At 44.7% G+C, this 15,646-nt stretch overlaps 1 protein-coding gene across 4 annotated transcripts in view; it reads left to right on the top strand.

The window, feature by feature from the left end:
- The window catches only part of SEMA6C (semaphorin 6C), a 165,046-nt gene that overhangs the window by 115,165 nt on the left and 34,235 nt on the right, over positions 1 to 15,646 (top strand). For all 4 annotated transcript variants that reach the window (XM_075330490.1, XM_075330489.1, XM_075330492.1 and 1 more), the window contains exons 3-6: positions 5,972 to 6,160; positions 6,341 to 6,455; positions 7,006 to 7,063; positions 7,516 to 7,569. In XM_075330490.1, coding sequence (XP_075186605.1) covers positions 6,052 to 6,160; positions 6,341 to 6,455; positions 7,006 to 7,063; positions 7,516 to 7,569 — 336 coding nt within the window. In that variant the 5' untranslated portion in view covers positions 5,972 to 6,051. The remainder of the gene's footprint in view (positions 1 to 5,971; positions 6,161 to 6,340; positions 6,456 to 7,005; positions 7,064 to 7,515; positions 7,570 to 15,646) is intronic.

The raw sequence follows: 15,646 nt of genomic DNA, 5'->3' as shown, positions 1-15,646 counted from the left end.
GTCCATTACTTTGTCAGCAGTGCGGCATTAACCCCTTTTCTCCTCCCCAGCATTCACGTTTCATCTTTATCTGATGTTACCTCCCGACCTTAGCCTTCCACAAGACATCAGCTCCCCTTCCTCCTTTGCACTGACGTGACTTCCCGGCTCAGACTCTCGGCATTTACGACCATTGTGCTACCTTCCTGTCTAGATACTGGTGACAACTAGTGGGAAGACGCCACATTACACATAGGAGTTGTACATCTCTCCTGTGTACCTGCACCCTCTGGTGGTAGCATTACAAGAGTTTTCATTTAACCATAGTTCTCTGAATGCAAGGGGATGAGAACAGAGCTGCTATTATATGAGTTTTCTTTTATCCTTAGCTCGGTGAGTGCAAGAGGGTGAAAACAGAAGTCAGCAAATGACTGAATTTCCTTATAACCTTAGCTCAGTGAGTGAAGGGGGTGAAAACAGAATAACCATCATGTCACAGAGTTTCCCATTAACTATAGTTCTCTACGTGCAAGGGCGTGAGAACAGAGCTGCCATTATATGAGTTTTCTTTTACTCTTAGCTCAGTGAGTGCAAGAGGGTGAAAACTAAAGTCGATTCGTGACAATTTTCTTTTACCAATAATTCTGCAAGAAGGTAAAAACCAAAAAAAGTTGTATCACAGGTTTTTTTTTTAACCTTATCTTTGTGAGTGCAAGGAGGTGTAAAATTGAAAAGCATTTCCATCCTTGTAAATGGTCCTGGCAGTTCCCATAGGTGAGACATTTTGTGTTTCTTCCATTTAACACTAGAAGTCCCAGAGAGGGGTCATTTAACATTTCTACCATTGAAACCCTATGGAGCTCGAAATTCCTAGGACTTCTAGTGTTAAAGGGGTGTTTCATGTATGGAGGTCTCAGTTTGGGACTCGGGCCTATCTTTTTATATGAATATGTGCAACCAACACTACTACAAAGTGTCAGTACCTAACAATTGGTACCGCAGACTCGGCTGCTACCTGTAGACAGCATAACAAGCTTCTGTTTGATCACAGCCTTGTGTGTTTCCATTTTCTGTGCACACCTTAACCCCCCACAGACTATACCCAATTATCTATCACGAGACACCACTCCGCCATTGTCTGCAAGACCAATTTTGCTTCAATTTGGGCCTCGGAAATGGCCTGAAATTAGAATCTGTGAGAGAGGGCGGGGGATGGGCCGGCGTGCTTTTAGGGTTAATTTCCACTCCATTTCCTTCCATCTGCTGGGTAATAACAAGGAGCGTTTTTCTCCACTTCCCCGCTCCTCACCGGCTCCACGTGCTGCGCTCTTCTCACCAGGAGGATGTCACAAACAGGAAACGCGCTCCCTACATGTATAAGGTTTTAATGACTGCTCATTAGGCCTCCAGCCCCTCATATGAAGATCTGTGAGATTTACTGACTCCTGATCATTTCCATCATTACCAAAGATGGCTTTATGCTGCATTATACAACGCGGCGCGCTGCGGCTGAGCGCCATTAATGGGTGATATGTCCTGCAGATTATTACACCACCGACCTTTCCGAGATGGATGAAATTAAATATTACGAGAGTTACCAAACAAACAAGTGATGTCCTTTTATAGGATAAGTGCGGGTTGTCATGGCGGACGTCTCGTTGACGACCGGCCTCTTCTCTTTGAACTAAATGATGAAGCCGAGGCAACCGGTCAAGTGGGATCGGAGAGCGTAGATGGGGTGGGAAGCTGCTAATAAATACACATTACAGACGTGGTATCAGATCGGATCAGCATTCCTATTAATCAGGCCTCTCGCTTCCCCAGTCTGGGGTTCAGAAGGTCCAGCGTATTAACCGTCTATAGAGACAGAACAATACCGTGTGAAATTAATACTGACACACGTAGAGATAAATGATACCGCCATCTACGGGCTGTGCCAGGGCTCGGGAAGTGCTGACAATGGTGTATACAGATTTAACCCTCACTGCCAACCAAAGGGGTAAGAGGGAGACTGTCATCAGGTGTGAAAATAGCATGCTCCCAATACCCACCTCATGTTCCCCAAGACCACAGCAAGTCACATTGTCCCAGATCAAGCCACAATGCCCTTATAGTGACAGCCATGAAGGCCCATAATAGAGATAACCATACTGTGCTTATAGGACATACTCAGTTCCCTTATATTGATAGGCCTGGTGTCCCACAATAGAGATAACCATACTTTGTCCATAAGGGTCAGCCACCGTCCATAGCCTAATACAAGCTATGACGGGAGTGTACAACAGAGCAAAGGATGGACGAGGCCGAGGAACGATCCAACAGGTTTATTAACAGGAATACAGGAACAGCACACGATTAGTCCACATAAAACAGATTCGGGGGCCCTTCCCGACAATCCTCGGACCGGATAACAAAGCAATCGTCCTTACAGTAGTCCAAAGAGTTCCACACAATCCCACGGGCCGCCACACAGGCCTAGCTCCGTCCGTGTCCACAGCCACCCAGGCTGGGGCTCCTGCTCTCTTCAAGTTTCAGCTCACTCTGAAGTTACAAAAAGGGAAATGCATTGTCTGGGCTGCTTGACCAGCCCACCATGTTTGTTCAGGGGGTAGGGGTCACACATCCTATCATCAATGGTTTGGTCCATCACAGGGCTCCGATATGTCTGCCAGCCACAGTAGATGAAGGGATCCCCTGCTGTGCAGAACAATGACTATTCCTTCACTGGCCAATGCAATTACAGATTAGATACACAACTCTGGAAAGAAGAGGACAGGCTATTTACATAATCACATTAGATGCCAAGACTACAATTGTATGAGAGAGACACATTGAGACCAGTAGCTCCCTCAAGAAACTACATGAATTACAACTAATACAACCAGGGAAATATACATATCATGACATAGTATCACAGCATATACAGTGAGAGGGTAAATTACATCTTCACAATTCCTTCCCCTCCCAACTTGTGTACGTACTAGGGACCTCTACAGGTCACTGGTTAAGTACACACAGGCAGAGCGTTACTTACATGTGGCTTCATGCAGCCACGAATTGGCATCGTAGCTCTCCCACATCATTGCCCAGGAGAACAGCTGCAGGCAGACCACCCATCACCCCAACCACACATCGCCTGACCCCAAAACCAAAGTTCAGATCCACAGTGGCTGTGGGAATAGTCCTCCATTGTCCACCAGCCAGTTCAATAACAATCCCAGGTCCTCTATGGATTGCCTCAGGCCGAACCACTCGGGGATCAGCCAGTGTGAGGAAAGCACCCGAGTCACAAAATCCAACAAGTCTCTGTCCATCCAGCACAACCTCCTGCAAGTGCTTACCTCGATGAGCAGAAGTCGTCATAACTGCGGGTCGCACCCCGTAAACTCCTGGTGGTGCAACATGGGGGGCTGAGTCACTAGGCCAGTCCTCACATAACGGTGCCACATCTTCCTCCATGGCACTGGGCTGTAAATAATTAACAATCCGATTGGGTGCAGGATCAGTCCTCATTTGAACAGCTGGGCAGGAGACTTGCCGATGCCCTGGCTGTCCACATTGATAACATCTGAGCTGGGTCTCCCTCCATCCAAGGCGTCCTCTTGGGTAAGGGGTAGGGGAACTTGGAGGCCGGCTCCCACCTGAAGGTGCTGTAGGGGTTTGAGGATGATTCCTCCATGGCCTGGCTGGGCATGAGGCCTGCAAATGCCCGGGATGCCTACAAATATAACACCTGCGCTCTGTTACTTCCTCTCCCCGGCGTATTCCAGAAAGTGCAGTAGAAGCAACTGGAGGCACATTAACACGGGTATCAACATGTGGTGGCTTAGAGGAACGGGGAACAATGGGGACAGAATAACTGGGGGCATCCGGTGTTGTGGAGCTGTTAGGCGTCTCTCCATCCTCCAACAGAACCCTCCACTGAGGCTTGATGGTGAGAGCCTCATCAGCGAGAGCAGCAGCTTCCTCCACTGTCGCTGGTTTTCTCTCACGCACCCATTCCCGGATCTCAGCGGGGCACTGGGCAAAGAATTGTTCTTTTAGGATGACCTGCAGGAAGGTCTCCCAAGATAAGGCCTCCTCTGCCTCCAGCCAGCGATTACATATTTGTTTGAGTCTATGAGCATATATCTTAAAAGACACTTCCCCATCACAGGCTAAAGCACGGAACTGAGTCCTGTAAGTGTCTGGGGTCACAGCATAATGTTCTAGAATAGTCTGTTTAATATCCGCATACTCACAGTTCCGCCGAGGGTCCATAGCTCTATAGGCTTCAGCAGCTCCCCCCTCTAGGAGCCCAACCAGATGCCGGACACGCTCCCTGTCCGGGACTTCCATTAATCGACACTGATGCTCAAAGTCCTGGAAGAAGCCCTCAATGTCGCCTGCAGCCTCATTAAACGGCTTAAAGTCTTTGCGGGACACCCTGGGAAGTTCCCTCATGATGGGTGCTGGGGTTACAGTCTGTCTGGAACCTCTCGCGGCTTCCACAGCGAGCTCCTTATCCAGCAGTGCCATCTCCTCCATCCTGCGCTCCTTCTCTTTAGCTCCACGCATGGCCTCCCTCTTATCTTCTATGGTGGCCTCATCTCCAAGCAGTGCCATCTCCTCCTTGTACCACACAACCCATTGACTTTTTTGGGTATTCACCTCCGGCTGCCGTCTTTCTTCCGTTTGCTGTGAGGATCCTTCCTCCACGTCATTTTGCGAACAGACTCCTTCTAGCGCCTCAATCAGCTGCTCCTTGGAGAGTCCTTTGAAACGAACTCCTACTTCACGGGCCTTTGATTGCAGGCTCCCCAAAGTCCAGGTCTTGTACTCTGCAGTGCTGGTTCCTGATGTTGAGCCATTGTCCTCCATTCCTTCTGCTCTGATCCCAGCGCTGCCAACCAGTTTGTGACGGGAGTGTACAACAGAGCAAAGGATGGACGAGGCCGAGGAACGATCCAACAGGTTTATTAACAGGAATACAGGAACAGCACACGATTAGTCCACATAAAACAGATTCGGGGACCCTTCCCGACAATCCTCGGACCGGATAACAAAGCAATCGTCCTTACAGTAGTCCAAAGAGTTCCACACAATCCCACGGGCCGCCACACAGGCCTAGCTCCGTCCGTGTCCACAGCCACCCAGGCTGGGGCTCCTGCTCTCTTCAAGTTTCAGCTCACTCTGAAGTTACAAAAAGGGAAATGCATTGTCTGGGCTGCTTGACCAGCCCACCATGTTTGTTCAGGGGGTAGGGGTCACACATCCTATCATCAATGGTTTGGTCCATCACAGGGCTCCAATATGTCTGCCAGCCACAGTAGATGAAGGGATCCCCTGCTGTGCAGAACAATGACTATTCCTTCACTGGCCAATGCAATTACAGATTAGATACACAACTCTGGAAAGAAGAGGACAGGCTATTTACATAATCACATTAGATGCCAAGACTACAATTGTATGAGAGAGACACATTGAGACCAGTAGCTCCCCCAAGAAAATACATGAATTACAACTAATACAACCAGGGAAATATACATATCATGACATAGTATCACAGAATATACAGTGAGAGGGTAAATTACATCTTCACACAAGCCTAACAGCCCCCCTAGTCCACCAGTGCTGCACCAAAGGGATAACCATCCTGTGCCCGTGAGGAATAGTCATGCACCAAAGCCAAATATAGACTCCAAAAATCCTCAGAAGGCCTGTATTGTTTTTCTTGGGTACAATACCGCTTTCTTTTGTAAACATGAAGGGTGAGATGTGTGCATCCAATCTTTCTAGAGTAATTGGGTAGATTCGGGTGTTGACCAGATATGTGTACAAAACTGGTTTCACCGCTAAACAAAAACGTGTTTGTACCCTAAAATACCATACAAATTTTGGGGAAAGGGGTGGTGATCTATGGTAAAGTGGGAGCATGTGGAATCTCACCATGTGTGAAACAATATGTACTTGCTCCATGCTCATCAGTGCTTGTATTATGTTCTGATTTCAGAGCCTCTTTGATCATAATGAATATCCCCTAATAACCTGACACCACCCTCTCATTTCTGCAACTTTCGGAAGAGGATAAGAATGTTCCACCTGCTTCTTGCTCTGGTTCTTCTCCTTGTCAGATGTCCACCGTCCGCCTCACTCGTGTTCCCAAAAGACCTGAGTCCCCTAAGAACCATCGATAGTGGAAGTAAGTTCTCTGTTCTCCATAAAACGTCTTCAAACCTTGTATGATACCCATCATGTCCTGATGACCTTGGACATCCAGAGAACGTTCTTCATGGTTCTCCAAAATGAACTTCTGTCTCATAGGTCTATTGGGCAATGAATATACCTCACCTTTATTGACATCTGCTTTTCGTTCCCGAAGGTACAAAGGCCTATCCATGGTTTCGAGGGTTGACCACCGATCACGACTCTGCCCATCTTGGCTTGGACTTTCAGAAGATGCTTAAGCTTAACCAGACCTTGTTTGTTGCAGCAAGGTGAGTGTGATCTCTCAGGATTTGATATTTGTATCTCTACCGATGGTCAAAAGTAAGTTTACTAAATAAAACACCCACATAAATGCTCATGGTGTTATGAAGGTCCGGGTTGGGTGTGTGGGTCAGAATCGGTCTAGTTGCCATAATGTGGAAATCCACATGAGACCATTTTTGCAACCAAAATTCATCTTCATAATTGAACGATTCATCAGTGTCGCAGACGGGGAAAATGTGTATAATTACGGAGCAGAGCACGGATTTCCTTTTACCGCCTGAGGGGATAATGACTGGTATGCCTTGAGATATAAACTATACTCGTCAATCTCTGGAAATAGGATATTTGATGGGAAAAAATTCTGTGTAGGAATATTCGAGCTAAATGTCATAAGATGGTGGCCGATCCTTAAATAAAATGGCTACCATCTTTATCATAAATAAGGCGTGCACTTTTTACCTATAGCAACCAAGAAAACTATGTTAGGTGTTGCTAAAGCCTGTTAGTGTCTACTATATGATAACGTATGTTCCTTTTCACTTTTTTTTGTTTCAGGGATCATGTGTACGCCATAGATCTACGGAAAGCCAAAGACTCCCTTACACCAGACAAGGTAAGATCTGTGTATGGTGGACCGGCCCCACCACCCAACAAAAGCCATGAGAGGTCTGGACATTTCTCTCATAGGCCTCCGCCTGAGTTGCAATGCAACAATCCAAGCAGGCCGAAGCTGTAGTCACTAGGCCTGAATGACTCTCTAGGGAATCAGTATAATCTCTAGGACCCCCAATCGAGCAGGAGCACCCACTTTAGACAGGATTTCAGTAAACCCTTACTATTTTGACCCGCAATCATCAAAACTGTGTTTGGAAACACTTCTCTTGTACACATCAGATGGTCATCTGGTACCTCGGAGGTTGGGCAGATCAGCCAACAGGTGTATGTCGACCTGTGAAGTGACCCTTCAGTTTTATCTGTCCGTTGTTGGGTCATTAGGGGTTCTCTATGATAAGAACCAAGGTGAGGGGTCTCCACATTACATTTCATGTTTGTTTGTTTTTTCAGTATATAACATGGAAGACGAAGGACATGGATAACTGCGCTATGAGGGGCAAACCAGTAAGTGGCATTCATCAGGGGTTATATGAGGACCGTCATTGCTTGTTATGATAGAACTGAAAATTGGAACCACCTATGGACTTCTTTAAAACACTTAGTTTTTGGGGGTTGAGATAAGCTCCCCATGGATTGGGACAGGAAAGTCAAGGCTGTATGGTATCTTGATGTCCCATTTTTAGGTCTCAGATACATGGTGATGACGTGAGGATCCATGGACATGAGGTGTCCTAACATAATGGGTAGAGCGGGTGTGCGCCTGAGGCGGTATACAGGCATCCAGCTCCTCGTCACTAATTAACATAGAACGTTTCCATCCCGAGACGACAGAAGAGCAAATTAGGAATGTACCAAACACAATAGGTTGCGAAAAACGATTTTTTTTTTCTGAAGCGCTTCGAAAATGAACCGAAGAACTCTCATTCACAATCCCTGATCATCGCTGCCGGCTCAAGGCCTTTGTTACTCGTCTGCTAAATGAAAATTTCCTAAATGAGAAAGCTCCGACTGCTGGCCCAGGGAAAATAACATTATCCCCGCCACTAATTAGAATTCGCCTTTAATTAAGAAGAGCATGCTGCTGAGGCTGAGCAGCAGATGACCCCGCTCCCCCGTACACTCAGCGACTCTGTGATGTTGCACAGCGGCAGATTTTCTCTTGCTGAGCTAAGCACCGATGTCTGCACGCTTCTCTTTGTCAATGTCTCACACTCCAGCGCCTTCCACACTGACGCGATGCTCTCTCTACGATGGGCGCCTTGATTAGTTTTCTGATCTCAAACAAAATGGCTCACCTGCAAGTTTTACCCCTTCGGGAGGCCGGCGGAGGAGCTTTCTGAACGAGTCAATGAACAGAGATGAAAAGAGCATCCAGACAGACTGGGGGTGGAGATGGAGATGTCTCGAATAGTTTCGGGAGGGCGACGAATCTCTGGAATTATTCCTTTTGTGTCTATAAACTGTTCGACAACACTGTAAAGTAGAAGAACTTGCATGACTCCATGGAGGCCCAAAATCATTTTTTTTTCTTGATAGTAAGGTCAGTGCCAATCTTTTCTTACGAAAACCCTTCCAAAACCACTATCTCAATGTGTGTATCCTTCATGAACCCTTTTTCGTTCCCAATTTTTGAAAAATGTATTTGCTCATTTATTTTACATCTGGGGCCCAAAATATAATGGAGAACCCCCTATGTCAACAGCTGAACAAACATCTCTAGGGCACTATGACCTTGCTTGGTCTTCACTCGAAACCAGCTATACCTGAACTGGTTGTACCATTTTATATTCATAGTTACATAGCTTGAAAAATGACCTAGGTCCATCTAGTTCAACTTTCAACTGTGGGCTTTTGAAGGCCCTGTTGGGTTAAATTGCTTATTTCCTGTTGATATCACCTTCTTCTTTGGTAGCCCTTCTTTTATACCAACTCCAAGGTTATACTACACTTTTCTGCCTCATTGAATGGCGAAATGTGAAGGCAGATGCCACCACCCCAACTAGAAAACACCGACTCAATTTTTGCCATGGGCACCTCCTCTATTAATTCTATAGAGCCTTATTAAAACTATATTCACTTCCTCTTACATGTACAGTATATGCACAACATAAAGATTATAATAGTGTTACTGACCGCTGAGAAAATACATGCTTATGTAAACCTATAAAAGTAGGCACAGCCTATTTGTAACAATCCCGTCAACTGCTCTGTGTCCATCCACTGAATTATGCAGCTCTCTCTGCCCCTCTCAGAGCATAATTTGTGCAGTAAGTGTAAATATTTTCATTTTCTTTAATTCCCTTTAATTAACCACACCCAGGTCCAGATGTAACAACCACAATTTATAATGTTCCTTAAGAGATAAAACACATTAAAAAAAAAAAATCACATGTGACATGCCAGCTTTCGACCTGTCTCTGTGTTTCACCTGCTTCTTCTGGGGAAACCTTTGATATATTTTTTTAATTTTTAGGGGGATTATTGTATGATAGTTACATATTGATGTATGGTGATAACTTAATAATATTATGTATAAGTATGGAGAGGAAAAAAACTAATTTGTTGCTAATAAGGGATTAATACCAATATAATGTGACTTGTAAGCATGCCTAGCTAATCCCAGAGGAAGCCGTCCGGCGAAACCCAGGTTTTTTTTGTTTGTTTTTGTTTTGTTTTTTTAAACAAAAATTGTGATGGTTTTGTTGGAGAGGATTGTTTAAGAAACTACAGGACACTGATATTGAAAATGTGACTGAGAAGGATTCTGGATGATAAATGTTCTGCATCACTGATGCGGTAAAGTGGTATTTTATCTGATTTTTATTAAGAAGGTTATTTGACTTCTTCTTTTGAAGTTTAGTTTGCTCCTTATAGTTGGAAGAGTTCCCAATAAATCGAGTGTTATTTTTGCGTTTTAGGCTTATTTTTCTCTAAGCACCGAGTTATACATTTCTGAAGTTTTTTATTTCGACATGAAAGGTTCGCGAGGACTCTGTCGTCGGAATACATAATGGCACATACATAACATTAAGCGCTACACCCTCACCGCTGCGCTCCAGACCCATTTCAGGGGCCTTTTTCACAACAAGAAAGCTTTATTATTCCTCACAACTCCGCAGGGTAGCACTTTTTTTTTCACACAACCGTATATGATTACAGAGTTAAAAGTGTAGGGCCCCAGCTAAGTGGACAGCCGTCAAGCTGTGACACTTTGGACACCGATGTGAATAGCATAAAAAGTACATTTTCTCTTGGAGAAGCCATTTCTTGTTGAAGCTGAAGGTGTTACAGGAGGCAAACATTTACACAAAGGCAACGGAGCAAAAGAGATGACCGTTCCACGGCAGGCACTGATTTAATGGAGTGGAGTTAGACTGCCCAGATTGCGTGTGAATAGGTTTATTATACGAAACCAGAGCCCAGAATAACTCACTAAAATTTCCTTCAGACGACAGACGGTTGTTTCGACCTGCTGGTTATAAATGCCCCGGTATAACAAACAAAAATTGGGCAAAATAAAAGAAAATGCAGGAATAAACAGCAGCTGTTGGTTGCCCGGGAACCAGGAAACCTCTTTTCGAACCAATTACCATGACATGCCAACTGACCGGACCTGGCATATCTGTGACCATAAAGATGATCTTGGTGGAGAGATTCCTGTTCCGGCCTTTTAGACCATGATTGCTTCTACTTTTTGTGCCGACCTTTTAATATCTCATCAGTATAATACAAGGCTTGTGGGTTTTTTTCATTGTCATCGTTTCTACTTTTTGTACACTGGTGTTTTTTTGTGTGCCAGTCTTTTTCAATCTCATTAGCGTGAAATTGTCTTTTTTGTGCCTTTACCATACTAGCCTTTTTAGATATACAGTGGAACCCCGGTTTCCGAGTAACTTGGTGTGCGAGTATTTCACTATACGAGGAAAGCTTGCTGTAAATTTGTAATTCAGTTTACGAGAAAGCTTTGCCATACGAGCAAATACTCACCGCACACACTTCCGGTTCCGTACTTGCACCGTGCTCTGACCCACTCTTACACTTCGCACAAAGACACACAAACATGCACGCACACATATTATGCTCACCTTACCTTCCGTTCCATCGCTGGCCTCATGGTTGTTGTAGTTTGCCGGTACAGGATGTTTATCGGGTAACCATTGCGACGATGGAGGAACTTCCGCTGTCACCCGCTACTCAAAGGCAGCACGCTAGCCAATCGGAGGCAAGCGGCTCCTGCCTTTGATGTCAGCGCTCTGGCAGTGGGAGCTTCGTGGCATCTGTCGCGATGGTTACCCAATACACATCCTGTACTGGCGAACTACAAGAACCAGGAGGCCGTCAATGAAACGGAAGGTAAGGTGAGCATAATATGTGTGTGTGTGTGTGTTTGTGTGTGTTTGTGCGTGTGTGGAGTGGCACAATAGGGGACCAGGATGGGACATTGAACAAGTTGTGGAACGAATTGTCTGAGCTTGCATTATTTCCTATGGGAAATCTTGCTTTGCTAGACGAGTAACTTGATTAACAAGCACACTCCCAGAACGGATTGTTCTCGTAAACCAAGTTTCCACTGTAATAGCCTTTGCTGTTTTTAATTTCATCTTAGACTTAGCTAATGGTGTCTCCTTATTGTGCCATCAATTTTAGGTTTTATTTTGTGGTTTTACCATGTAACCCTTTTATAGCTCATCAGTACAAGGCAAGGATTTTGACTTTTTTTTTGTTGGGTTTTTTTTTTCTGCCAGCCTGTTTAGAACTCATCCATTTAAATTATAGATATTTGCTTATGTTAAAATGTGACTGTGCCTATCTTGTAAGATGCCATCAGTGCATGCAAAAACTGCTGAGTTTGTTCTGTTTCAAACTTTTTAGACCTGGAGAGCATAAGACTATGACTGTAGTCTACACTCCTTTGTTCTGTGCCAAACTTTCTAGATTTCACCATTATCAGTCATCGACTATGAGCAACACCGGTTCCATCCTTTCTATAACTCATCAGTATAAAGCATGCAGTATAACCTGTGTGTTTTGTGATGTGTCATTCTTTTGAGCTCTCATCAGCACAAGGCAGTGATTATGGCCTGTGCTCTGTACTGTGCCAGCCTACTTAGATCTCATCATTAAAAGCAAATTACTAAATCCTGTACTCTCTTTGTACCGTGCCAGCCTTTTTAGATCTTATCAGTTCAAGACTAGTGCTCTGTGCCAGCAATTCTGAATAATAAAATGTAATTATTATAACTTGTTAGATATCATCAGTGTAATGCATTGATTATGACTGTTTGTACAATCACAGCCTTTCTAAATATCATCAATATAAGTATGACATTGGCTATTTTTGTGCTGTGCCAGCCTTTCCAGATCTCATCGGTATATCTCAATGACTATGGCCAGCACTCTCTGTATGTTTCAATCTTTCTAGATCTCATCAGTAGAAGGGTACGGTTATGATGCAGCCTCTCTTCTCATTAGTATGAGGCAATGATTATGACCATCACCCTTTGTTCTGTTCTAGGATTTCTAGATCTCATTAGTGCAGGGCTATGACAATGACCTGAGCTCTCTCTATAGTATTGCAGTCTTCTAGACCTCAACAATGTAGGGATAAGACAATTACCTGAGCTCTCTCAGTAGTGTTCCAGTCTTTTTAGATCTCATCAGTGTGAGGCTATGACAATGCCCTGCACTCTCTATGATGTTCCAGCCTTTGTAGGTCGTATCAGTGTAAGCCTACGACAGTGACCTGAGTTCTCACTGTAGTGTTCCAGGCTTTCTATATCTCATCAGGGTAAGGCTATGACTATGACCTGTGCTTTCTATGGTGTTCCAGGCTTTCTATATCTCTTCAGGGTAAGGCTATGACTATGACCTGTGCTCTCTATGGTGTTCCAGGCTTTCTATAGCTCTTCAGGGTAAGGCTATGACTATGATCTGTGCTCTCTATGGTGTTCCAGGCTTTCTATATCTCATCAGGGTAAGACTATGACTATGACCTGTGCTCTCTATGGTGTTCCAGGCTTTCTATATCTCATCAGGGTAAGGCTATGACTATGACCTGTGCTCTCTATGGTGTTCCAGGCTTTCTATATCTCTTCAGGGTAAGGCTATGACTATGATCTGTGCTCTCTATGGTGTTCCAGGCTTTCTATATCTCATCAGGGTAAGGCTATGACTATGACCTGTGCTCTCTATGGTGTTCCAGGCTTTCTATATCTCATCAGGGTAAGGCTATGACTATGACCTGTGCTCTCTATGGTGTTCCAGGCTTTCTATATTTCATCAGGGTAAGCCTATGACTATGACCTGTGCTCCCTATGGTGTTCCAGGCTTTCTTTATCTCATCAGGGTAAGGCTATGACTATGACCTGTGCTCTCTATGGTGTTCCAGGCTTTCTATATCTCATCAGGGTAAGGCTATGACTATGACCTGTGCTCTCTATGGTGTTCCAGGCTTTGTAGGTCGTATCAGTGTAAGCCTACGACAGTGACCTTAGTTCTCGCTGTAGTGTTCCAGGCTTTCTATATCTCATCAGTGTAAGGCTATGACAATGACCTGTGCTCTCTATGGTGTACCAGGCTTTCTATATCTCTTCAATGTAAGGCTATGACAATGACCTGTGCTCTCTATGGTGTTCCAGGCTTTCTATATCTCTTCATGGTAAGGCTATGACTATGACCTGTGCTCTCTATGGTGTACCAGGCTTTCTATATCTCTTCAATGTAAGGCTATGACAATGACCTGTGCTCTCTATGGTGTTCCAGGCTTTCTATATCTCTTCATGGTAAGGCTATGACTATGACCTGTGCTCTCTATGGTGTACCAGGCTTTCTATATCTCTTCAATGTAAGGCTATGACAATGACCTGTGCTCTCTATGGTGTTCCAGGCTTTCTATATCTCTTCATGGTAAGGCTATGACTATGACCTGTGCTCTCTATGGTGTTCCAGGCTTTCTATATCTCATCAGGGTAAGGCTATGACAATGACCTGTGCTCTCTATGGTGTTCCAGGCTTTCTATATCTCTTCAATGTAAGGCTATGACTATGACATGTGCTCTCTATGGTGTTCCAGGCTTTCTATATTTCATCAGGGTAAGGCTATGACTATGACCTGTGCTCTCTATGGTGTTCCAGGCTTTCTATATCTCATCAGAGAAATACATGATTCCGATTGTACATATTCATGAATTTCCTTCTGTCAGGCATCGGAGTGCCCCTTATTTTTGGGTGGGGGTTGCCTTTTATACCAACAATCATCCGTCTTGCGATGCGATTGGCTCACAACGATCATAGGAGCATTTAATTTCATTTCATAGAATTCATTGATTTCTTTTTCTCAAAGTGCTCAACCAAAAATAAATCAAAATTATCCACGGTGAGACAATATGATAAAACCACTGACATATGGCGGCTCGAGACCCTTATAGATGTCTTTGATAAACGTTTGCGGGTGATTGTTTCCCAGATTTCTCCCAATTAGATGTAACTAAACAACAATCCAGACAGTAAAGGTTAATCCCAGATATCAGACATAGCTAAACGGTAACGGCTAAATCCCAGAGGGCTAAGGGACTTCTGCTGACGTCATGCCCATGTGACCAGAGGGGGCGGGGCCTCCACCTACATAGTTGATACTAGCAAGCGACATTCTTTTTTTAAGTCCACGTGGTCATGGAGTTCTTTTTATTAGAAGTGGGGGTCTGGGGGTAAGCCCCCTAAAGCCCCCATTGTATGATTGTATTAGTTGGGAGGAAACATCACCACGCCCACTAACCAAGCCGGTCACGCCCAAGGTCCTTATAGCCACTGGAATTTAGCCACAACCCTTACTAAAAAGGCAACACAGGCAGTAAAATAATAATCCCAGATATTTTCTATCAGACATAACTAAACAGCTAATCGAGACAGTAAGGAATGATCCCAGATATCAAACATAGGTCAACAGGCAGCACAGACAGTAAAGAACGATCTTAGATGTCCCTATAGCAGACATAACTAAACAATTAACATTCTGGACAGTAAATAATGATCCTAGATATCACAACAGAAGACCCCACTAAGTACAGTGGAACCTCAGTTTACGAGTAACCCGCTTTGCGAGTATTTCACTACACGAGCAAAGCTTGCTGTAAATTTGTAACTCTGTTTACGAGCAAATACTCACTGCACACACCTCCGGTTCTGTGCTTTCACCGCGCTCTGACCCGCTCTTGCAGTCCACAGAAACACACACAAACACGCATAAACACATACAAACACGCACACATACACACATATTATGCTCACCTTACCTTTCATTCCATTGCCGGCCTCATGGTTCTTGTAGTTCGCCGGTACAGGATGTATATCAGGTAACCATCGCGATGATGGAGGAACTTCCGCTGTCAGCTGATACTCAAAGGCAGCGCGCTGACCAATCAGAGGCAAGTGGCTCATGCCTTTGACGTCAGCGCTCTGGCAGCTGAAGCTCCGGCATCAGTCGCGATAGTTACCCGATACACATCCTGTACCAGCGAACTACAAGAACCAGGAGGCCGGCGATGGAACGGAGGGTAAGGTGAGCATAATATGTGTGTGTGTG

This window comes from Anomaloglossus baeobatrachus, chromosome 12, assembly GCF_048569485.1.
Source record: "Anomaloglossus baeobatrachus isolate aAnoBae1 chromosome 12, aAnoBae1.hap1, whole genome shotgun sequence".
In the NCBI taxonomy this organism is placed as follows: domain Eukaryota; kingdom Metazoa; phylum Chordata; class Amphibia; order Anura; family Aromobatidae; genus Anomaloglossus; species Anomaloglossus baeobatrachus.
Note: the sequence above shows the minus strand (reverse complement) of the source record. Positions and strands in the feature narration are given on the sequence as shown.